The sequence below is a fragment of the Salvelinus namaycush genome, chromosome 12 (genome assembly GCF_016432855.1).
Source record: "Salvelinus namaycush isolate Seneca chromosome 12, SaNama_1.0, whole genome shotgun sequence".
Classification (NCBI taxonomy): domain Eukaryota; kingdom Metazoa; phylum Chordata; class Actinopteri; order Salmoniformes; family Salmonidae; genus Salvelinus; species Salvelinus namaycush.
In genome coordinates this window covers 294,255-319,935 of record NC_052318.1, presented here as the reverse complement: position 1 = coordinate 319,935, position 25,681 = coordinate 294,255, and the positions used below count along the sequence as shown (strand labels likewise).

At 45.3% G+C, this 25,681-nt stretch overlaps 1 protein-coding gene across 1 annotated transcript in view; it reads left to right on the top strand.

Annotated features, from left to right (window-relative positions):
- LOC120056723 (transcriptional coactivator YAP1-like) overlaps positions 1-25,681 on the top strand; it is a 72,435-nt gene that overhangs the window by 25,165 nt on the left and 21,589 nt on the right. The window contains exons 5-7 of the mRNA XM_039004928.1: positions 6,572-6,726; positions 24,697-24,770; positions 24,874-24,983. Of these exons, the coding sequence (XP_038860856.1) occupies positions 6,572-6,726; positions 24,697-24,770; positions 24,874-24,983 (339 nt within the window). The remainder of the gene's footprint in view (positions 1-6,571; positions 6,727-24,696; positions 24,771-24,873; positions 24,984-25,681) is intronic.

The following is a 25,681-nucleotide window of genomic DNA, read 5'->3' as shown; positions in this document are numbered from 1 at the left end:
GCTCAGCGTCCAACACCATAGTGCCCAGGAAGCTCATCACTAAGCTAAGGACCCTGGGACTAAACACCTCCCTCTGCAATTGGATCCTGGACTTCCTGATGGGCCGCCCCCAGGGTCCCACTGGGGACCCTCAGGGGTGCGTACTTAGTCCCCTCCTGTAGTCCTGTTCACCCACAAATGCGTGGCCAAACACAAATCCAAAACCATCATTAAGTTTGCTTTCGACACAACAGTGGTAGGCTTGAACCCCGACAACGATGAGACGGCCTATAGGGAGGAGGTCAGATAACTGGCTGTGTGGAGCCAGGACAACAACCTCTCCCTCAGTGTGAGCAAGACAATGGAGCTGAGCGTGGACTACAGGAAAAGGCGGGACGAACAGCCCCCCATTCTCATCGACGGGGCTGTAGTGGAGCGGGTCGACAGTTTCACGTTCCTTGGTCTCCACATCACCAACGAACTGTCATGGTCCAAACCTACCAAGACAGTTGTGAAGAGGGCACGACAAAACCTATTCCCCCTCAGGAGACTGAAAAGATTTGGCATGGGTCCCCAGATCCTCAAGAAGTTCTACAACTGCACCATCGAGAGCATTCTGACTGGTTGCATCACTGCCTGGTATGGCAACTGCTCGGTATCTGTAAGGCGCTACAGAGGGTAGTGCGTACGGCCCAGTACATTCCTGGGACCAAGCTTCCTGCCATCCAGGACCTATATACTAGGCGGTATCAGAGGAAAGCCCATAAAAGTGTCAGACTCCAGTCACCCAAGTCATAGACAGTTTCCTCTGCTGCCGCACGGCAAGCGGTGCCAGCGAGCCAAATCTAGGACCAAAATGTTCCTTAACAGCTTCTACCCCCAAGCCATAAGACTGCTGAACAATTAATCCCCCCCATTTGTTTTTACACTGCTGCTACTCGCTATTTATTATCTATGCATAGTCACTTCACCCCTACCTACATGTACATATTACCTCAACTAACCTGTGCCCCCGCACAAAGTAACCTGTGTTACTTTAAATTATTTTTTACTTTAGTTTATTTGGTAAATATTTTCTTAACTCTTCTTGAACTGCACTGTTGGTTAAGGGCCTGTAAGTAAGCATTTCACGGTAAGGTCTACACTTGTTGTATTCGGCGCATGTGACAAATAAAGTTTGATTTGTACATGACCAGCAGGGTCACCTGGAGGGATCAGCCAATGAAGTTAAAGTCCCACCCAGTTGACTACATAAAAATGGTGGAAGCCCGCAATGGCGCTGCCCATGCTAATATGGTCTCATTTTCTATGGGCAACAGTAAACATGCCCCGCCCCCCTTGGGCCAGTTAGGGGAAATTATTCAGACTTATGTTGTGTTACTATAACGCCCCCCTTGGGCCAATCAGTGTATTTTTGTAAATAGAACCCAAGTTCTGTCAAAATAGGGCAAGCAGGGCGGCTTGTCAAAATAGGGCAAGCGGGGCGGCTTGTCAAAATAGGGCAAGCGGGGCGGCTTGTCAAAATAGGGCAAGCGGGGCGGCTTGTCAAAATAGGGCAAGCGGGGCGGCTTGTCAAAATAGGGCAAGCGGGGCGGCTTGTCAAAATAGGGCAAGCGGGGCGGCTTGTCAAAATAGGGCAAGCGGGGCGGCTTGTCAAAATAGGGCAAGCGGGGCGGCTTGTCAAAATAGGGCAAGCGGGGCGGCTTGTCAAAATAGGGCAAGCGGGGCGGCTTGTCAAAATAGGGCAAGCGGGGCGGCTTGTCAAAATAGGGCAAGCGGGGCGGCTTGTCAAAATAGGGCAAGCGGGGCGGCTTGTCAAAATAGGGCAAGCGGGGCGGCTTGTCAAAATAGGGCAAGCGGGGCGGCTTGTCAAAATAGGGCAAGCGGGGCGGCTTGTCAAAATAGGGCAAGCGGGGCGGCTTGTCAAAATAGGGCAAGCGGGGCGGCTTGTCAAAATAGGGCAAGCGGGGCGGCTTGTCAAAATAGGGCAAGCAGGGCGGAGAACATCTAATTAGTAGAACATCTAATGGGCGGAGCTTGTAGGTCCTAATGGGAAACCTGTTGCTTTTGAGAGGCTGCATACATACACATACACAGCATATATATATATATATATATATATACATACAGGGCATTCAGAAAGTATTCAGACCCTTTGACTTTTTCCACGTTTTGTTACGTTACAGCCTTATTCTAAAATGGATTTTTTTTAAATTCGACTGTCCGTAGTGATCCGAGACAGAATTGTGTCCAGGCACAGATCTGGGGAAGGGTACCAAAACATTTCTGCAGCATTGAAGGTCCTCAAGAACACAGTGGCCTCCATCATTCTTAAATGGAGAAGTTTGGAACCACCAAGACTCTTCCTAGAGCTGGCTGCCCGTCCAAACTGAGCAATCGGGGGAGAAGGGTCTTGGTCAGGAAGGTGACTAAGAACCCGATAGTCACTTTGACAGAGCTCCAGAGTTCCTCTGTGGAGATGGTTGTCCTTCTGAAATGTTCTCCCATCTCTGCAGCAATCCACCAATCAGGCCTTTATGGTAGAGTGGCCAGACAGAAGCCACTCCTCATTAAAAGGCACATGACAGCCCGCTTGGAGTTTGCCTAAAGGCACCTAAAGGACTCTCAGACCATGAGCAACAAGATTCTCTGGTCTGATGAAACTAAAATTCAACTCTTTGGCCTGAATGCCAAGCATCACGTCTGGAGGAAACCTGGCACCATCCCTAAGGTGAAGCATGGTGGTGGCAGCATCATGCTGTGGGAATGTTTTTCAGCGGCAGGGACTGGGAGGCTAGTCAGGATCGAGGGAAAGATGAACGGAGCAAAGAACAGAGAGATCCTTGATGAAAACATGCTCCAGAGCGCTCAGGACCTCAGACTGGGGCGAAGGTTCATCTTCCAACAGGACAACGACCCTAGGAACACAGCCAAGACAACGCAGGAGTGGCTTAAGGACAAGTCTCTGAATGTCTTTGAGTGGCCCAGCCAGAGCTCGGACGTGAACCCGATCAAACATGAAAATAGCTGGGCAGAGACGCTCAACATCCAATCTGACAGAGCTTGAGAGGATCTGAAGAGAAAAATGGGAGAAACTCCCCAAATACAGGTGTGCCAAGCTGGTAACGTCATACCCTAGGAGAATCACGGCTATAATCGCTGCCAAAGGTGCTTCAACAAAGCACTGAGTAAATGGTCTGAATACTTATGGAAATGTCATATTTCCGTTTTTTTATGCGGTATTTTGTGTAGGTTGGTGAGGGGAGAAAACAATTTAATACATTTTATAGTAAGGCTGGAACATAACAAATCGTGGAAAAAGTCAACGGGTCTGAATACTTTCCGAATGCTCTGTATATGTACAAAATGTTGTGACTGCAGCTCAAACAGCACAGGAGATATGCTCGTTCAAAATGAGACAGGGAAGGAGAGACGGGGAGGGAGGGAGGGGGAGGGAGGGAGAGACGGGGAGGGAGGGAGAGACAGGGGGAGAGACGGAGAGAGCGAGGGACGGAGAGAGCGAGGAAGGGAGCGAGCGAGAGACAGAGGAAGGGAGAGAGCGAGGGACGGAGAGAGCGAGGGACGGAGAGAGCGAGGAAGGGAGAGAGCGAGAGACAGAGGAAGGGAGAGAGCGAGAGACAGAGGAAGGGAGAGAGTGAGGGACGGAGAGAGCGAGAGACGGAGAGAGCAAGAGACGGACGGAGGGAGGGAGGGAGCGAGAGACGGACGGAGGGAGGGAGGGAGAGACGGAGGAAGGGAGCGAGAGACAGGGGGAGAGACGGAGAGAGTGAGGGACGGAGAGAGCGAGGAAGGGAGCGAGCGAGAGACAGAGGAAGGGAGAGAGCGAGGGACGGAGAGAGCGAGGGACGGAGAGAGCGAGGAAGGGAGAGAGCGAGAGACAGAGGAAGGGAGAGAGCGAGAGACAGAGGAAGGGAGAGAGCGAGGGACGGAGAGAGCGAGAGACGGAGAGAGCAAGAGACGGACGGAGGGAGGGAGGGAGCGAGAGACGGACGGAGGGAGGGAGGGAGAGACGGAGGAAGGGAGCGAGAGACGGAGGGAGAGAGAGAGAGAGAGAGACGGAGGGAGCGACCGAAACAGGGAGAGGGAGAGTTGCCTCAAGGCCAGAGAGAACAGTCTGGTTAAACAGGAACAACTGGTAGATAAGACACTCCCTAACAGTCACAGACACCCTGACCCTGTCTCCCTCCCTAACATTAACCCCTGACCCTGTCTCCCTCCCTAACATTAACCCCTGACCCTGTCTCCCTCCCTAACATTAACCCCTGACCCTGTCTCCCTCCCTAACATTAACCCCTGACCCTGTCTCCCTCCCTAACATTAACCCCTGACCCTGTCTCCCTCCCTAACATTAACCCCTGACCTTGTCTCCCTCCCTAACATTAACCCCTGACCCGGTCTCCCTCCCTAACATTAACCCCTGACCTTGTCTCCCTCCCTAACAGTCACAGACACCCTGACCCTGTCTCCCTCCCTAACATTAACCCCTGACCCGGTCTCCCTCCCTAACATTAACCCCTGACCCTGTCTCCCTCCCTAACATTAACCCCTGACCCTGTCTCCCTCCCTAACATTAACCCCTGACCCTGTCTCCCTCCCTAACATTAACCCCTGACCCTGTCTCCCTCCCTAACATTAACCCCTGACCCTGTCTCCCTCCCTAACATTAACCCCTGACCCGGTCTCCCTCCCTAACATTAACCCTGACCCGGTCTCCCTCCCTAACATTAACCCCTGACCCTGTCTCCCTCCCTAACATTAACCCCTGACCCTGTCTCCCTCCCTAACATTAACCCGTGACCTTGTCTCCCTCCCTAACATTAACCCCTGACCCGGTCTCCCTCCCTAACATTAACCCCTGACCCGGTCTCCCTCCCTAACATTAACCCCTGACCCGGTCTCCCTCCATAACATTAACCCCTGACCCTGTCTCCCTCCCTAACATTAACCCCTGACCCGGTCTCCCTCCATAACATTAACCCCTGACCCTGTCTCCCTCCCTAACATTAACCCCTGACCCTGTCTCCCTCCCTAACATTAACCCCTGACCCTGTCTCCCTCCCTAACATTAACCCCTGACCCTGTCTCCCTCCCTAACATTAACCCCTGACCTGGTCTCCCTCCCTAACATTAACCCCTGACCTGGTCTCCCTCCCTAACATTAACCCCTGACCTGGTCTCCCTCCCTAACATTAACCCCTGACCCTGTCTCCCTCCCTAACATTAACCCCTGACCCTGTCTCCCTCCCTAACATTAACCCCTGACCCGGTCTCCCTCCCTAACATTAACCCCTGACCCGGTCTCCCTCCCTAACATTAACCCCTGACCCGGTCTCCCTCCCTAACATTAACCCCTGACCCGGTCTCCCTCCCTAACATTAACCCCTGACCCGGTCTCCCTCCCTAACATTAACCCCTGACCCGGTCTCCCTCCCTAACATTAACCCCTGACCCGGTCTCCCTCCCTAACATTAACCCCTGACCCTGTCTCCCTCCCTAACATTAACCCCTGACCCTGTCTCCCTCCCTAACATTAACCCCTGACCCGGTCTCCCTCCCTAACATTAACCCCTGACCCTGTCTCCCTCCCTAACATTAACCCCTGACCCTGTCTCCCTCCCTAACATTAACCCCTGACCTTGTCTCCCTCCCTAACATTAACCCCTGACCCGGTCTCCCTCCCTAACATTAACCCCTGACCCGGACTCCCTCCCTAACATTAACCCCTGACCTTGTCTCCCTCCCTAACATTAACCCCTGACCCTGTCTCCCTCCCTAACATTAACCCCTGACCCGGTCTCCCTCCCTAACATTAACCCTGACCTTGTCTCCCTCCCTAACATTAACCCCTGACCTGGTCTCCCTCCCTAACATTAACCCCTGACCCGGACTCCCTCCCTAACATTAACCCCTGACCTTGTCTCCCTCCCTAACATTAACCCCTGACCCGGTCTCCCTCCCTAACATTAACCCCTGACCCTGTCTCCCTCCCTAACATTAACCCCTGACCCTGTCTCCCTCCCTAACATTAACCCCTGACCCTGTCTCCCTCCCTAACATTAACCCCTGACCCTGTCTCCCTCCCTAACATTAACCCCTGACCCGGTCCCCCTCCCTAACATTAACCCCTGACCTTGTCTCCCTCCCTAACATTAACCCCTGACCCGGTCTCCCTCCCCGACCCGGTCTCCCTCCCTAACATTAACCCCTGACCCTGTCTCCCTCCCTAACATTAACCCCTGACCCGGTGTCCCTCCCTAACATTAACCCCTGACCCGGTCTCCCTCCCTAACATTAACCCCTGACCCGGTCTCCCTCCCTAACATTAACCCTGACCCGGTCTCCCTCCCTAACATTAACCCCTGACCCTGTCTCCCTCCCTAACATTAACCCCTGACCCTGTCTCTCTCCCTAACATTAACCCCTGACCCGGTCCCCCTCCCTAACATTAACCCCTGACCCGGTGTCCCTCCCTAACATTAACCCTGACCTTGTATCCCTCCCTAACCTCTGACCCTGTTTCCCTCCCCGACCCTGTCTCCCTCCCTAACTTCTGACCCTGTCCTCCCTCCAGTCCAGGGTGCTGTAGCCCAGGTGAAGCCCTCAACCCTGACCTCTGACCCGGTTGGCATTGCGACAGTGGTAACCAAGCGCAGGCAGCAGCTGCAGGTGGAGAAGGACAGGCTGAGGCGGAAACAACAGGACCTGGCCCGTCCAATCAGAGTACAGGTCAGGGGTCAAACACACTGGAATATATATGGATATTATGTTCTATACTGTGCCTTCAGAAAGTATTCACACCCCTTGACTTACCACATTTTGTTACAAAGTGGGTTTAAAATGCATTTCATTGTCTTAAACAAAAAAAATTATGTCAACAATCTACACAAAATACTCTAATGTCAAAGTGGAACAAAACTTTTAACATTTGTAAAACATTTATGAAAAATAAAACACTAATATACACTATCTATACAAAAGTATGTGGACACCCCTTCATAACAGTGGATTTGGCTACTGTTGAAAAAAATTGAGCACACAGCCATGCAATCTCCATAGACAAACATTGGCAGTAGAATGGCCTTACTGGAAGAGCTCAGTGACTTTCAAAATGGCACCGTCTTAGGATGCCATCTTTCCAACAAGTCAGTTCGTCAAATTTAGGCCCTGCTAGAACTGCCCCGGTTAGTTGTTAGTGCTGTTATTGTGAAGTGGAAACATCTCGGAGCAACAACGGCTCAGCCGGGAAGTGGTAGGCCACACAAGCTCACAGGACGGGACCGCTGAAGTGCGTGGCGTGTAAAATCGTCTGTCCTCAATTGCAACACTCACTACCGAGTTCCAAACTGCCTCTGGCAGTCCGACGGACTAATCTGGGTTTGGCGGTTGCCAGGAAAACACTACCTGTACATATGCGTAGTGCAAAGTTTGGTGGAGGAGGAATAATGGTCTGGGGCTGGTTCGGGCTAGGTCTTTAAGTTCCAGTGAAGGGAAATCTTAACGTTACAGCAGACAATGACATTGTAGATAATTCAGTGCTTCCAACTTTGTGGCAACAGTTTTGTTTTGTTTTTTCACCTTTATTTAACCAGGTGGCCAGTTGAGAACAAGTTCTCATTTACAACCCTAACCCTTTATTTAACCAGGTAGGCCAGTTGAGAACAAGTTCTCATTTACAACCCTAACCCTTTATTTAACCAGGTAGGCCAGTTGAGAACAAGTTCTCATTTACAACCCTAACCCTTTATTTAACCAGGTAGGCCAGTTGAGAACAAGTTCTCATTTACAACCCTAACCCTTTATTTAACCAGGTAGGCCAGTTGAGAACAAGTTCTCATTTACAACCCTAACCCTTTATTTAACCAGGTAGGCCAGTTGAGAACAAGTTCTCATTTACAACCCTAACCCTTTATTTAACCAGGTAGGCCAGTTGAGAACAAGTTCTCATTTACAACCCTAACCCTTTATTTAACCAGGTAGGCCAGTTGAGAACAAGTTCTCATTTACAACCCTAACCCTTTATTTAACCAGGTAGGCCAGTTGAGAACAAGTTCTCATTTACAACCCTAACCCTTTATTTAACCAGGTAGGCCAGTTGAGAACAAGTTCTCATTTACAACCCTAACCCTTTATTTAACCAGGTAGGCCAGTTGAGAACAAGTTCTCATTTACAACCCTAACCCTTTATTTAACCAGGTGGCCAGTTGAGAACAAGTTCTCATTTACAACCCTAACCCTTTATTTAACCAGGTAGGCCAGTTGAGAACAAGTTCTCATTTACAACCCTAACCCTTTATTTAACCAGGTAGGCCAGTTGAGAACAAGTTCTCATTTACAACCCTAACCCTTTATTTAACCAGGTAGTTGAGAACAAGTTCTCATTTACAACCCTAACCCTTTATTTAACCAGGTAGGCCAGTTGAGAACAAGTTCTCATTTACAACCCTAACCCTTTATTTAACCAGGTAGTTGAGAACAAGTTCTCATTTACAACCCTAACCCTTTATTTAACCAGGTAGGCCAGTTGAGAACAAGTTCTCATTTACAACCCTAACCCTTTATTTAACCAGGTAGGCCAGTTGAGAACAAGTTCTCATTTACAACCCTAACCCATTATTTAACCAGGTAGGCCAGTTGAGAACAAGTTCTCATTTACAACCCTAACCCATTATTTAACCAGGTAGGCCAGTTGAGAACAAGTTCTCATTTACAACCCTAACCCTTTATTTAACCAGGTGGCCAGTTGAGAACAAGTTCTCATTTACAACCCTAACCCTTTATTTAACCAGGTAGGCCAGTTGAGAACAAGTTCTCATTTACAACCCTAACCCTTTATTTAACCAGGTAGTTGAGAACAAGTTCTCATTTACAACCCTAACCCTTTATTTAACCAGGTCGGCCAGTTGAGAACAAGTTCTCATTTACAACCCTAACCCTTTATTTAACCAGGTAGGCCAGTTGAGAACAAGTTCTCATTTACAACCCTAACCCTTTATTTAACCAGGTAGACTAGTTGAGAACAAGTTCTCATTTACAACCCTAACCCATTATTTAACCAGGTAGGCCAGTTGAGAACAAGTTCTCATTTACAACCCTAACCCTTTATTTAACCAGGTAGGCCAGTTGAGAACAAGTTCTCATTTACAACCCTAACCCTTTATTTAACCAGGTAGGCCAGTTGAGAACAAGTTCTCATTTACAACCCTAACCCTTTATTTAACCAGGTAGGCCAGTTGAGAACAAGTTCTCATTTACAACCCTAACCCTTTATTTAACCAGGTAGTTGAGAACAAGTTCTCATTTACAACCCTAACCCTTTATTTAACCAGGTCGGCCAGTTGAGAACAAGTTCTCATTTACAACCCTAACCCTTTATTTAACCAGGTCGGCCAGTTGAGAACAAGTTCTCATTTACAACCCTAACCCTTTATTTAACCAGGTCGGCCAGTTGAGAACAAGTTCTCATTTACAACCCTAACCCTTTATTTAACCAGGTAGGCCAGTTGAGAACAAGTTCTCATTTACAACCCTAACCCTTTATTTAACCAGGTAGGCCAGTTGAGAACAAGTTCTCATTTACAACCCTAACCCTTTATTTAACCAGGTAGGCCAGTTGAGAACAAGTTCTCATTTACAACCCTAACCCTTTATTTAACCAGGTAGGCCAGTTGAGAACAAGTTCTCATTTACAACCCTAACCCTTTATTTAACCAGGTAGGCCAGTTGAGAACAAGTTCTCATTTACAACCCTAACCCTTTATTTAACCAGGTAGGCCAGTTGAGAACAAGTTCTCATTTACAACCCTAACCCTTTATTTAACCAGGTAGTTGAGAACAAGTTCTCATTTACAACCCTAACCCTTTATTTAACCAGGTCGGCCAGTTGAGAACAAGTTCTCATTTACAACCCTAACCCTTTATTTAACCAGGTAGTTGAGAACAAGTTCTCATTTACAACCCTAACCCTTTATTTAACCAGGTGGCCAGTTGAGAACAAGTTCTCATTTACAACCCTAACCCTTTATTTAACCAGCTGGCCAGTTGAGAACAAGTTCTCATTTACAACCCTAACCCTTTATTTAACCAGGTGGCCAGTTGAGAACAAGTTCTCATTTACAACCCTAACCCTTTATTTAACCAGGTGGCCAGTTGAGAACAAGTTCTCATTTACAACCCTAACCCTTTATTTAACCAGGTAGACTAGTTGAGAACAAGTTCTCATTTACAACCCTAACCCTTTATTTAACCAGGTAGTTGAGAACAAGTTCTCATTTACAACCCTAACCCTTTATTTAACCAGGTAGGCCAGTTGAGAACAAGTTCTCATTTACAACCCTAACCCTTTATTTAACCAGGTGGCCAGTTGAGAACAAGTTCTCATTTACAACCCTAACCCTTTATTTAACCAGGTAGGCCAGTTGAGAACAAGTTCTCATTTACAACCCTAACCCTTTATTTAACCAGGTGGCCAGTTGAGAACAAGTTCTCATTTACAACCCTAACCCTTTATTTAACCAGGTAGGCTAGTTGAGAACAAGTTCTCATTTACAACCCTAACCCTTTATTTAACCAGGTAGTTGAGAACAAGTTCTCATTTACAACCCTAACCCTTTATTTAACCAGGTAGGCCAGTTGAGAACAAGTTCTCATTTACAACCCTAACCCTTTATTTAACCAGGTGGCCAGTTGAGAACAAGTTCTCATTTACAACCCTAACCCTTTATTTAACCAGGTAGGCCAGTTGAGAACAAGTTCTCATTTACAACCCTAACCCTTTATTTAACCAGGTGGCCAGTTGAGAACAAGTTCTCATTTACAACCCTAACCCTTTATTTAACCAGGTAGGCTAGTTGAGAACAAGTTCTCATTTACAACCCTAACCCTTTATTTAACCAGGTAGTTGAGAACAAGTTCTCATTTACAACCCTAACCCTTTATTTAACCAGGTAGGCCAGTTGAGAACAAGTTCTCATTTACAACCCTAACCCTTTATTTAACCAGGTAGGCCAGTTGAGAACAAGTTCTCATTTACAACCCTAACCCTTTATTTAACCAGGTCGGCCAGTTGAGAACAAGTTCTCATTTACAACCCTAACCCTTTATTTAACCAGGTAGGCCAGTTGAGAACAAGTTCTCATTTACAACCCTAACCCTTTATTTAACCAGGTAGGCCAGTTGAGAACAAGTTCTCATTTACAACCCTAACCCTTTATTTAACCAGGTAGGCCAGTTGAGAACAAGTTCTCATTTACAACCCTAACCCTTTATTTAACCAGGTAGGCCAGTTGAGAACAAGTTCTCATTTACAACCCTAACCCTTTATTTAACCAGGTCGGCCAGTTGAGAACAAGTTCTCATTTACAACCCTAACCCTTTATTTAACCAGGTAGTTGAGAACAAGTTCTCATTTACAACCCTAACCCTTTATTTAACCAGGTAGGCCAGTTGAGAACAAGTTCTCATTTACAACCCTAACCCTTTATTTAACCAGGTAGTTGAGAACTAGTTCTCATTTACAACCCTAACCCTTTATTTAACCAGGTAGGCCAGTTGAGAACAAGTTCTCATTTACAACCCTAACCCTTTATTTAACCAGGTAGGCTAGTTGAGAACAAGTTCTCATTTACAACCCTAACCCTTTATTTAACCAGGTAGTGGAGAACAAGTTCTCATTTACAACCCTAACCCTTTATTTAACCAGGTAGACTAGTTGAGAACAAGTTCTCATTTACAACCCTAACCCTTTATTTAACCAGGTGGCCAGTTGAGAACAAGTTCTCATTTACAACCCTAACCCTTTATTTAACCAGGTCGGCCAGTTGAGAACAAGTTCTCATTTACAACCCTAACCCTTTATTTAACCAGGTAGGCTAGTTGAGAACAAGTTCTCATTTACAACCCTAACCCTTTATTTAACCAGGTAGTTGAGAACAAGTTCTCATTTACAACCCTAACCCTTTATTTAACCAGGTAGGCCAGTTGAGAACAAGTTCTCATTTACAACCCTAACCCTTTATTTAACCAGGTAGTGGAGAACAAGTTCTCATTTACAACCCTAACCCTTTATTTAACCAGGTAGGCCAGTTGAGAACAAGTTCTCATTTACAACCCTAACCCTTTATTTAACCAGGTAGTTGAGAACAAGTTCTCATTTACAACCCTAACCCTTTATTTAACCAGGTCGGCCAGTTGAGAACAAGTTCTCATTTACAACCCTAACCCTTTATTTAACCAGGTGGCCAGTTGAGAACAAGTTCTCATTTACAACCCTAACCCTTTATTTAACCAGGTAGGCCAGTTGAGAACAAGTTCTCATTTACAACCCTAACCCTTTATTTAACCAGGTAGGCCAGTTGAGAACAAGTTCTCATTTACAACCCTAACCCTTTATTTAACCAGGTAGGCCAGTTGAGAACAAGTTCTCATTTACAACCCTAACCCTTTATTTAACCAGGTCGGCTAGTTGAGAACAAGTTCTCATTTACAACCCTAACCCTTTATTTAACCAGGTAGTTGAGAACAAGTTCTCATTTACAACCCTAACCCTTTATTTAACCAGGTAGGCCAGTTGAGAACAAGTTCTCATTTACAACCCTAACCCTTTATTTAACCAGGTAGTTGAGAACAAGTTCTCATTTACAACCCTAACCCTTTATTTAACCAGGTCGGCCAGTTGAGAACAAGTTCTCATTTACAACCCTAACCCTTTATTTAACCAGGTGGTCAGTTGAGAACAAGTTCTCATTTACAACCCTAACCCTTTATTTAACCAGGTAGTTGAGAACAAGTTCTCATTTACAACCCTAACCCTTTATTTAACCAGGTAGGCCAGTTGAGAACAAGTTCTCATTTACAACCCTAACCCTTTATTTAACCAGGTAGGCTAGTTGAGAACAAGTTCTCATTTACAACCCTAACCCTTTATTTAACCAGGTAGGCTAGTTGAGAACAAGTTCTCATTTACAACCCTAACCCTTTATTTAACCAGGTAGACTAGTTGAGAACAAGTTCTCATTTACAACCCTAACCCTTTATTTAACCAGGTAGTTGAGAACAAGTTCTCATTTACAACCCTAACCCTTTATTTAACCAGGTAGGCCAGTTGAGAACAAGTTCTCATTTACAACCCTAACCCTTTATTTAACCAGGTAGGCTAGTTGAGAACAAGTTCTCATTTACAACCCTAACCCTTTATTTAACCAGGTAGACTAGTTGAGAACAAGTTCTCATTTACAACCCTAACCCTTTATTTAACCAGGTAGGCCAGTTGAGAACAAGTTCTCATTTACAACCCTAACCCTTTATTTAACCAGGTAGGCCAGTTGAGAACAAGTTCTCATTTACAACTGTGACCTGGCCAAGATAAAGCAAAGCAGTGTGAACAGACAACAACACCAGAGTTACACATGGAGTAAACAATAAACAAGTCAATAACATGGTAGAAAAAAAGAGAATCTATATACAATGTGTGCAAAAGGCATGAGGAGGTAGGCAATAAATAGGCCATAGGAGCGAATAATTACTATTTAGCAGATTAACACTGGAGTGATAAATCATCAGATGATCATGTGCAAGTAGAGATACTGGTGTGCAAAAGAGCAGAAAAGTAAATAAATAAAAGCAGTATGGGGGGTGAGGTAGGTAAATTGGGTGGGCTATATACAGATGGACTATGTACAGCTGCAGCGATCGGTTAGCTGCTCAGATAGCAGATGTTTAAAGTTGTTGAGGGAAATAAAAGTCTCCAACTTCAGAGATTTTTGCAATTCGTTCCAGTCGCAGGCAGCAGAGAACTGGAAGGAAAGGCGTCCAAATGAGGTTTTGGCTTTAGGGATGATCAGTGAGATACACCTGCTGGAGCGCGTGCTACGGGTGGGTGTAGCCATCGTGACCAGTGAACTGAGATAAGGCGGCACTTTACCTAGCATAGCCTTGTAGATGACCTGGAGCCAGTGGGTCTGACGACGAACATGTAGCGAGGGCCAGCCGACTAGGGCATACAGGTCGCAGTGGTGGGTCGTATAAGGTGCTTTAGTAACAAAACGGATGGCACTGTGATAAACTGCATCCAGTTTGCTGAGTAGAGTATTGGAAGCTATTTTGTAGATGACATCGCCGAAGTCGAGGATCGGTAGGATAGTCAGTTTTACTAGGGTAAGTTTGGCGGCGTGAGTGAAGGAGGCTTTGTTGCGAAATAGAAAGCCGACTCTAGATTTGATTTTGGATTGGAGATGTTTGATATGAGTCTGGAAGGAGAGTTTGCAGTCTAGCCAGACACCTAGGTACTTATAGATGTCCACATATTCTAGGTCGGAACCGTCCATGGTGGTGATGCTAGTCGGGCGTGCGGGTGCAGGCAGCGAACGGTTGAAAAGCATGCATTTGGTTTTACTAGCGTTTAAGAGCAGTTGGAGGCCACGGAAGGAGTGTTGTATGGCATTGAAGCTCGTTTGGAGGTTAGATAGCACAGTGTCCAAGGAAGGGCCAGAAGTATACAGTATGGTGTCGTCTGCGTAGAGGTGGATCAGGGAATCGCCCGCAGCAAGAGCAACATCATTGATATATACAGAGAAAAGAGTCGGCCCGAGAATTGAACCCTGTGGTACCCCCATAGAGACTGCCAGAGGACCGGACAACATGCCCTCCGATTTGACACACTGAACTCTGTCTGCAAAGTAGTTGGTGAACCAGGCAAGGCAGTCATTAGAAAAACCGAGGCTACTGAGTCTGCCGATAAGAATATGGTGATTGACAGAGTCGAAAGCCTTGGCCAGGTCGATGAAGACGGCTGCACAGTAATGTCTTTTATCGATGGCGGTTATGATATCGTTTAGTACCTTGAGCGTGGCTGAGGTGCACCCGTGACCGGCTCGGAAACCGGATTGCACAGCGGAGAAGGTACGGTGGGATTCGAGATGGTCAGTGATCTGTTTGTTGACTTGGCTTTCGAAGACCTTAGATAGGCAGGGCAGGATGGATATAGGTCTGTAACAGTTTGGGTCCAGGGTGTCTCCCCCTTTGAAGAGGGGGATGACCGCGGCAGCTTTCCAATCCTTGGGGATCTCAGATGATACGAAGGAGAGGTTGAACAGGCTGGTAATAGGGGGTGCGACAATGGCGGCGGACAGTTTCAGAAATAGGGGGTCCAGATTGTCAAGCCCAGCTGATTTGTATGGGTCCAGGTTTCCAGCTCTTTCAGAACATCTGCTATCTGGATATGGGTAAAGGAGAAGCTGGGGAGGCTTGGGCGAGTAGCAGCGGGGGGGGCGGGGCTGTTGGCCAAGGTTGGAGTCGCCAGGAGGAAGGCATGGCCAGCCATTGAGAAATGCTTGTTGAAGTTTTCGATTATCACGGATTTATCGGTGGTGACCGTGTTACCTAGCCTCAGTGCAGTGGGCAGCTGGGAGGAGGTGCTCTTGTTCTCCATGGACTTTACAGTATCCCAGAACTTTTTGGAGTTAGAGCTACAGGATGCAAATTTCTGCTTGAAAAAGCTGGCCTTTGCTTTCCTGACTGACTGCGTGTATTGGTTCCTGACTTCCCTGAACAGTTGCATATCGCGGGGGCTCTTCGATGCTATTGCAGTTCGCCACAGGATGTTTTTGTGCTGGTCGAGGCTCAGTCAGGTCTGGTGGGAACCAAGGGCTATATCTGTTCTTAGTTCTGCATTTTTTGAACGGAGCATGCTTGTCTAGTATGGTGAGGAAGTAACTTTTAAAGAATGACAAGGCATCCTCAACTGACGGGATGAGGTCAATATCCTTCCAGGGTACCCGGGCCAGGTCGATTAGAAAGGCCTGCTCGCAGAAGTGTTTTAGGGAGCGTTTGACAGTGATGAGGGGTGGTCGTTTGACCGCGGACCTGTAGCGGATACAGGCAATGAGGCAGTGATCGCTGAGATCTTGATTGAAGACAGCAGAGGTGTATTTGGAGGGCAAGTTGGTCAGGATAATGTCTATTAGGGTGCCCATGTTTACGGATTTAGGGTTGTACCTGGTGGGTTCCTTGATGATTTGTGTGAGATTGAGGGCATCAAGCTTAGATTGTAGGACTGCCGGGGTGTTAAGCATATCCCAGTTTAGGTCACCTAACAGAACAAACTCTGAAGCTAGATGGGGGGCGATCAATTCACAGATGGTGTCCAGGGCACAGCTGGGAGCTGAGGGGGGTCGGTAGCAGGCGGCAACAGTGAGAGACTTATTTCTGGAGAGTCTGAAAATTAGAAGTTCGAACTGTTTGTGCATAGACCTGGAAAGTATGACAGAACTTTGCAGGCTATCTCTGCAGTAGATTGCAACTCCTCCCCCTTTGGCAGTTCTATCTTGACGGAAAGTGTTATAGTTGGGTATGGAAATCTCAGAATTTTTGGTGGCCTTCCTAAGCCAGGATTCAGACACGGCAAGGACATCAGGGTTGGCAGAGTGTGCTAAAGCGGTGAGTAAGACAAACTTAGGGAGGAGGCTTCTGATGTTGACATGCATGAGGCCAAGGCTTTTTCGATCACAGAAGTCAACAAATGAGGGTGCCTGGGGACATGCAGGGCCTGGGTTTACCTCCACATCACCCGAGGAACAGAGGAGTAGTAGGATGAGGGTGCGGCTAAAGGCTATCAAAACTGGTCGCCTAGAGCGTTGGGGACAAGGAATAAAAGGAGCAGATTTATGGGCATGGTAGAATATATTCAGGGCATAATGTGCAGACAGGGGTATGGTGGGGCACGGGTACAGCGGAGGCAAGCCCAGGCACTGGATGATGATAAGAGAGGTTGTATCTCTGGACATGCTGGTCTCAATGGGTGAGGTCACCGCATGTGTGGGAGGTGGGACAAAGGAGGTATCAGAGGTACGGAGAGTGGAACTACGGGCTCCATTGCAAACCAAAACAATGATAACTAGCCTGAACAACAGTATACAGGCATATTGATATTTGAGAGAGACATACAGTAAGGCATAAAGTGATTGCAGGTCTTGATTGGGAGAGCTAGCTAAAACAACAGGTGAGATAACAGCAGCTAGTCAGCTAACACAGCAACAGCAGGTAAAAATGGCGACGACTAGGCAGAGAGGGTCGGATTAACTACACACAGAGCATGAGTTAAAACACAGAGCCGACAGATAAAACACAAATAAACAGAATGGAGTACCGTGAATTAATGGACAGTCCGGCAGGCATCAGCTATGTAGCCAAGTGATCATAGTGTCCAGGGGGCAGCCGTAGATGGAGCAGGGAAGCCGCCACCACGCTAGCACGCGGCGTTTAAAGTTAGTAGCCCGGGGGGTGGTCTGCTCAGACGGAGGGGGTCTGCTCAGACGGAGGCCGGTTGAGGGCACAGCGGATGGGGTATTCGTCTGCAGACCAGACGTGGTCGTGTCGACAGAGAATCCAAGCCGGATGGCGATGGCGAAAGAGAGGTTGTGATTGTAGAATTGTGTTTGCTAACTGGTGCTAGCTTCGTGGCAGTGGCGCTAGCTGCGCTAGCTGCAAGCTAGCTGTGAGGATCAGAAGTAGTGGCTCAGGGGTTACGGCAGGAATCCGGCGTTGTTGTCGAGAGACAGTCCGATGCTGGTAAATCGGTGAGTAATATCCAGGCTAATAACAGGGCTGGTGTCTGTACAGAAGGTAAAAGCTGCTAGCAGCGGCTAAAAATGGCTAAATAGCTTGTAGCTGATTAGCTGGTTAGCTACTGGGGGTTCTTGAATGTGTTAAAAAATAATAGCGATTCCGTATCACATTGGGTGAGGTAGGTTACCGGAAGGTATAATCGAATTAAAAATCGAAAAGAGATAGAATTTTTTTTTTTTTTAATATATACAAGAAATACGAAAAATACAAACGTACATCTTGGATATGATGTGGAAGACCCTCTCCTGTTTCAGCATGACAGTGCCCCTGTGCACAAAGCAACGTCCATACAGAAATGGTATGTCAAGATCGGTGTGGAAGAACTTGACTGGTCTGCACAGAGCCCTGACCTCAACCCCATCGAACACCTTTGGGATGAATTGGAACGCCGACTGCGAGCCAGGCCTAATCGCCCAACATCAGTGCCCAACATCACTAATGTTCTTGTGGCTGAATGGAAGCAAGTCCCCGCAGCAATGTTCCAACATCTAGTGGAAAGCCTTCCCAGAAGAGTGGAGGCTGTTATAGCAGCAATGTTCCAACATCTAGTGGAAAGCCTTCCCAGAAGAATGGAGATTATTATAGCAGAAAAGGGTAAACCAACTCCATATTAATTGTATTATTTATTTATTTTATTTAACCTTTATTTAACTAGGCAAGTCAGTTGAGAACAAATTCTTATTCACAGTGACGGCCTACACCGGCTAAACCCGGACGATGCTGGGCCAATTGTGCGCCGCCCTATGGGACTCCCAATCACGTTCGGTTGTGATACAGCCTGGATTCAAACCAGGGTGTCTGTGGTGACGCCTCTAGCACTGAGATGCAGTGCCTTAGAGCGCTGTGCCACTCGGGAGCCCAAGATTTTGGAGTTAAATGTTCGACGAGCAGGTATCCACATACTTTTGGTCATGTAGTGTATTCATCTCTCTGAACCAGTGTATTCGGCTCTCTGAACCAGTGTATTCATCTCTCTGAACCAGTGTATTCATCTCTGAACCAGTGTATTCATCTCTGAACCAGTGTATTCATCTCTGAACCAGTGTATTCGGCTCTCTGAACCAGTGTATTCATCTCTCTGAACCAGTGTATTCGGCTCTCTGAACCAGTGTATTCATCTCTCTGAACCAGTGTATTCATCTCTGAACCAGTGTATTCATCTCTGAACCAGTGTATTCATCTCTGAACCAGTGTATTCGGCTCTCTGAACCAGTGTATTCATCTCTCTGAACCAGTGTATTCATCTCTGAACCAGTGTATTCATCTCTCTGAACCAGTGTATTCATCTCTCTGAACCAGTGTATTCATCTCTGAACCAGTGTATTCATCTCTCTGAACCAGTGTATTCATCTCTGTGAACCAGTGTATTCATCTCTGTGAACCAGTGTATTCATCTCTCTGAACCAGTGTATTCATCTCTCTGAACCAGTGTATTCATCTCTCTGAACCAGTGTATTCATCTCTCTGAACCAGTGTATTCGGCTCTCTGAACCAGTGTATTCATCTCTCTGAACCAGTGTATTCATCTCTGAACCAGTGTATTCATCTCTGAACCAGTGTATTCATCTCTGTACCAGTGTATTCATCTCTGAACCAGTGTATTCATCTCTGAACCAGTGTATTCATCTCTCTGAACCAGTGTATTCATCTCTGAACCAGTGTATTCATCTCTGAACCAGTGTATTCATCTCTCTGAACCAGTGTATTCATCTCTCTGAACCAGTGTATTCATCTCTCTGAACCAGTGTATTCATCTCTCTGAACCAGTGTATTCATCTCTGAACCAGTGTATTCATCTCTCTGAACCAGTGTATTCATCTCTCTGAACCAGTGTATTCATCTCTCTGAACCAGTGTATTCATCTCTCTGAACCAGTGTATTCATCTCTGAACCAGTGTATTCATCTCTGAACCAGTGTATTCATCTCTCTGAACCAGTGTATTCATCTCTCTGAACCAGTGTATTCATCTCTCTGAACCAGTGTATTCATCTCTCTGAACCAGTGTATTCATCTCTGAACCAGTGTATTCATCTCTGAACCAGTGTATTCATCTCTCTGAACCAGTGTATTCATCTCTCTGAACCAGTGTATTCATCTCTCTGAACCAGTGTATTCATCTCTCTGAACCAGTGTATTCATCTCTCTGAACCAGTGTATTCATCTCTCTGAACCAGTGTATTCATCTCTGAACCAGTGTATTCATCTCTCTGAACCAGTGTATTCATCTCTCTGAACCAGTGTATTCATCTCTGAACCAGTGTATTCATCTCTCTGAACCAGTGTATTCATCTCTCTGAACCAGTGTATTCATCTCTCTGAACCAGTGTATTCATCTCTCTGAACCAGTGTATTCATCTCTGAACCAGTGTATTCATCTCTCTGAACCAGTGTATTCATCTCTCTGAACCAGTGTATTCATCTCTCTGAACCAGTGTATTCATCTCTCTGAACCAGTGTATTCATCTCTCTGTACCAGTGTATTCATCTCTCTGAACCAGTGTATTCGGCTCTCTGAACCAGTGTATTCATCTCTCTGAACCAGTGTATTCATCTCTCTGAACCAGTGTATTCATCTCTCTGAACCAGTGTATTCATCTCTCTGAACCAGTGTATTCGGCTCTGTGAACCAGTGTATTCATCTCTCTGAACCAGTGTATTCATCTCTCTGAACCAGTGTATTCGGCTCTGTGAACCAGTGTATTCGGCTTTCTGAACCAGTGTATTCATCTCTCTGAACCAGTGTATTCGGCTCTGTGAACCAGTGTATTCGGCTCTGTGAACCAGTGTATTCGGCTCTCTGAACCAGTGTATTCATCTCTCTGAACCAGTGTATTCATCTCTCTGAACCAGTGTATTCATCTCTGTACCAGTGTATTCATCTCTCTGAACCAGTGTATTCATCTCTCTGAACCAGTGTATTCATCTCTCTGAACCAGTGTATTCATCTCTGAACCAGTGTATTCATCTCTCTGAACCAGTGTATTCGGCTCTCTGAACCAGTGTATTCATCTCTTTGAACCAGTGTATTCATCTCTCTGAACCAGTGTATTCATCTCTCTGAACCAGTGTATTCATCTCTCTGAACCAGTGTATTCGGCTCTCTGAACCAGTGTATTCATCTCTGAACCAGTGTATTCATCTCTCTGAACCAGTGTATTCATCTCTCTGAACCAGTGTATTCATCTCTCTGAACCAGTGTATTCATCTCTCTGAACCAGTGTATTCATCTCTGAACCAGTGTATTCATCTCTCTGAACCAGTGTATTCATCTCTTTGAACCAGTGTATTCATCTCTCTGAACCAGTGTATTCATCTCTCTGAACCAGTGTATTCATCTCTGAACCAGTGTATTCATCTCTCTGAACCAGTGTATTCATCTCTTTGAACCAGTGTATTCATCTCTCTTAACCAGTGTATTCATCTCTCTGAACCAGTGTATTCATCTCTCTGAACCAGTGTATTCATCTCTCTGTACCAGTGTATTCATCTCTCTGTACCAGTGTATTCATCTCTCTGAACCAGTGTATTCATCTCTCTGTACCAGTGTATTCGGCTCTGAACCAGTGTATTCATCTCTCTGAACCAGTGTATTCATCTCTCTGAACCAGTGTATTCATCTCTCTGAACCAGTGTATTCGGCTCTCTGAACCAGTGTATTCATCTCTGAACCAGTGTATTCATCTCTTTGAACCAGTGTATTCATCTCTGAACCTGTGTATTCGGCTCTCTGAACCAGTGTATTCGGCTCTCTGAACCAGTGTATTCATCTCTGAACCAGTGTATTCATCTCTGAACCAGTGTATTCATCTCTGAACCAGTGTATTCATCTCTCTGAACCAGTGTATTCATCTCTCTGAACCAGTGTATTCATCTCTGAACCAGTGTATTCATCTCTCTGAACCAGTGTATTCATCTCTCTGAACCAGTGTATTCATCTCTCTGAACCAGTGTATTCATCTCTCTGAACCAGTGTATTCATCTCTGAACCAGTGTATTCATCTCTCTGAACCAGTGTATTCATCTCTCTGAACCAGTGTATTCATCTCTTTGAACCAGTGTATTCATCTCTGAACCTGTGTATTCGGCTCTCTGAACCAGTGTATTCGGCTCTCTGAACCAGTGTATTCATCTCTCTGAATCAGTGTATTCATCTCTCTGAACCAGTGTATTCATCTCTCTGAACCAGTGTATTCATCTCTCTGAACCAGTGTATTCATCTCTCTGAACCAGTGTATTCATCTCTCTGAACCTGAACCAGTGTATTCATCTCTCTGAACCAGTGTATTCATCTCTCTGAACCAGTGTATTCATCTCTGAACCAGTGTATTCATCTCTCTGAACCAGTGTATTCATCTCTCTGAACCAGTGTATTCATCTCTGAACCAGTGTATTCATCTCTGAACCAGTGTATTCATCTCTCTGAACCAGTGTATTCATCTCTCTGAACCAGTGTATTCATCTCTGAACCAGTGTATTCATCTCTCTGAACCAGTGTATTCATCTCTCTGAACCAGTGTATTCGGCTCTCTGAACCAGTGTATTCATCTCTCTGAACCAGTGTATTCATCTCTGTACCAGTGTATTCATCTCTGAACCAGTGTATTCATCTCTGAACCAGTGTATTCATCTCTGAACCAGTGTATTCATCTCTCTGAACCAGTGTATTCATCTCTTTGAACCAGTGTATTCATCTCTTTGAACCAGTGTATTCTCTCTTTGAACCAGTGTATTCATCTCTGAACCTGTGTATTCGGCTCTCTGAACCAGTGTATTCATCTCTCTGAACCAGTGTATTCATCTCTCTGAACCAGTGTATTCATCTCTCTGAACCAGTGTATTCATCTCTCTGAACCAGTGTATTCATCTCTGAACCAGTGTATTCATCTCTCTGAACCAGTGTATTCATCTCTTTGAACCAGTGTATTCATCTCTTTGAACCAGTGTATTCATCTCTCTGAACCAGTGTATTCATCTCTTTGAACCAGTGTATTCATCTCTGAACCAGTGTATTCATCTCTTTGAACCAGTGTATTCATCTCTTTGAACCAGTGTATTCATCTCTGAACCAGTGTATTCATCTCTCTGAACCAGTGTATTCATCTCTGAACCAGTGTATTCATCTCTCTGAACCAGTGTATTCGGCTCTCTGAACCAGTGTATTCATCTCTCTGAACCAGTGTATTCATCTCTCTGAACCAGTGTATTCATCTCTCTGAACCAGTGTATTCATCTCTCTGAACCAGTGTATTCATCTCTCTGAACCAGTGTATTCATCTCTGAACCAGTGTATTCATCTCTCTGAACCAGTGTATTCGGCTCTCTGAACCAGTGTATTCGGCTCTCTGAACCAGTGTATTCATCTCTCTGAACCAGTGTATTCATCTCTCTGAACCAGTGTATTCATCTCTCTGAACCAGTGTATTCATCTCGGTGAACCAGTGTATTCATCTCTGTGAACCAGTGTATTCATCTCTCTGAACCAGTGTATTCATCTCTGAACCAGTGTATTCATCTCTCTGAACCAGTGTATTCATCTCTCTGAACCAGTGTATTCGGCTCTCTGAACCAGTGTATTCATCTCAGTCATAGTTCAGTCATAGTAAGTTAATATAGTAGCTAGCTAGTTCAGTCATAGTAAGTTAATAAAGTAGCTAGCTAGTTCAGTCATAGTAAGTTAATATAGTAGCTACCTAGTTCAGTCATAGTAAGTTAATATAGTAGATACCTAGTTCAGTCATAGTAAGTTAATAAAGTAGCTAGCTAGTTCAGTCATAGTAAGTTAATAAAGTAGCTAGCTAGTTCAGTCATAGTAAGTTAATAAAGTCTTGGTTAAATCTTGGTTTTATCAGACCAGAGCATCTTGTTTCTCATGGTCAGAGTCTTTAGTTGCCTTTTGGCAAACTCCAAGGAGGCTGTCATGTGCCTTTTTACTGAGGAGTGGCTTCCGTCTGGCCACTCTACCATAAAGGCCTGATTGGTGGAGTGCTGCAGAGACGGTTGTCCTTCTGGAAGGTTCTCCCAACTATGGAGCTCTGTCAGTGTGACCATTGTGTTCCTCGTCATCTTTCCTGACCAAGGCTCTTCTCCCCCGATTGCTCAATTTGGCCGTGTGGCCAGCTCTACGAAGAGTCTTGGTGGCTCCAAACTTCTTCCATTTAAGAATGATGGAGGCCACTGTGTTCTTTGGGACCTTCAATGCTGCAAAAACAATTGGTACCCTTCCTCAGATCGGGGCGGCAGGTAGCCTAGTGGTTAGAGCGTTGGGCCAGTAACCGTAAGGTTGCTAGATCGAATCACTGAGCTGACAAGGTAAAAATCTGTGATTCTGCCCCTAAACAAGGCAGTTCACCCACTGTTCATAGGCCGTCATTGTAAATAAGAATCTGTTGTTATCTGACTTGCCTAGTTAAATAAAGGCTATTAAAAATAAATTAAAATCTGTGCCTGGACACAATCCTGCCTCAGAGCTCTATAGACAATTCCTTCGACCTCATGGCTTGGTTTCTGCTCTGACAAGCACTGTCAACTGTGGGACCTTTATATAGACAGGTGGGTGCCTTTCCAAATCATGTCCAATCAATTGAATTTACCACAGGTGGACTCCAATCAAGTTGTAGAAACATCTCAAGGATGATCAATGCAAACAGGATGTACCTGAGCTCAATTTCGAGTCTGATAGCAAAGGGTCTGAATTCTTATGTAAATAAGTAATACGTTTGCAAAAATGTCTAAAAACCTGTTTTCACGTTGTCATTATGGAGGTATTGTGATGTCATTATGGGGTATTGTGATGTCATTATGGAGGTATTGTGATGTCATTATGGAGGTATTGTGTGTAGATTGATGAGGGAAAATAATTATTTAATCCATTTTAGAATGAAGCTGTAACAACATGAATACTTTCCGAATGCACTGTATATGTGTGTGTTATTTATTTAAAATTGATGTTTTTATTGTAACAGCAAGTACCAGCAGACTTTTTAATATCAGTTGTTTTTAAAGAACCAATAATAATAATACTGGAAGTAAAATAAAGTAAACTAGTAATAAATAATCAATAATGTAACCCATGTCAGGATGTGGCGGTGAGGAGTGGACTGGAGCATGATGGGAAAATGAGGAACAACCATGTAGACCCCACCCTCAACGGGTGAGTCTGTCCTGTCCTGTCCTGTCCTGTCCTGTCCTGTCCTGTCTTGTCTTGTCACGTTTTAGCCAATATTACAACTGTGTGTGTTGGTTACTGCTTGTAGGGCCCGTAACCAGAGTACTGACAGTGGTCTGAGTGTCAGCAGCTTCACACGGACTCCTGACGACCTGCTGAACACTGTGGAACTCATGGATACAGGTAACACACACCTTGGTTTACATTGGACTTTTTTCAAGGTCAAATAAAATAACATAATCACATGTTATTTGTCACTTCGTAAACAACAGGTGTGGACTAACAGTGAAATGCTTGGTACACATGTATATATACTGACAGGTTACCATAGTCACATTGATATATACTGACAGGTTACCATAGTCACATTAATATATACTGACAGGTTACCATAGTCACATTAATATATACTGACAGGTTACCATAGTCACATTAATATATACTGACAGGTTACCATAGTCACATTCATATATACTGACAGGTTACCATAGTCACATGTATATATACTGACAGGTTACCATAGTCACATTAATATATACTGACAGGTTACCATAGTCACATTAATATATACTGACAGGTTACCATAGTCACATTAATATATACTGACAGGTTACCATAGTCACAGTAATATATACTGACAGGTTACCATAGTCACATGAATATATACTGACAGGTTACCATAGTCACATTAATATATACTGACAGGTTACCATAGTCACATTAATATACACTGACAGGTTACCATAGTCACATTAATATATACTGACAGGTTACCATAGTCACATTAATATATACTGACAGGTTACCATAGTCACATTAATATATACTGACAGGTTACCATAGTCACATGAATATATACTGACAGGTTACCATAGTCACATTCATATATACTGACA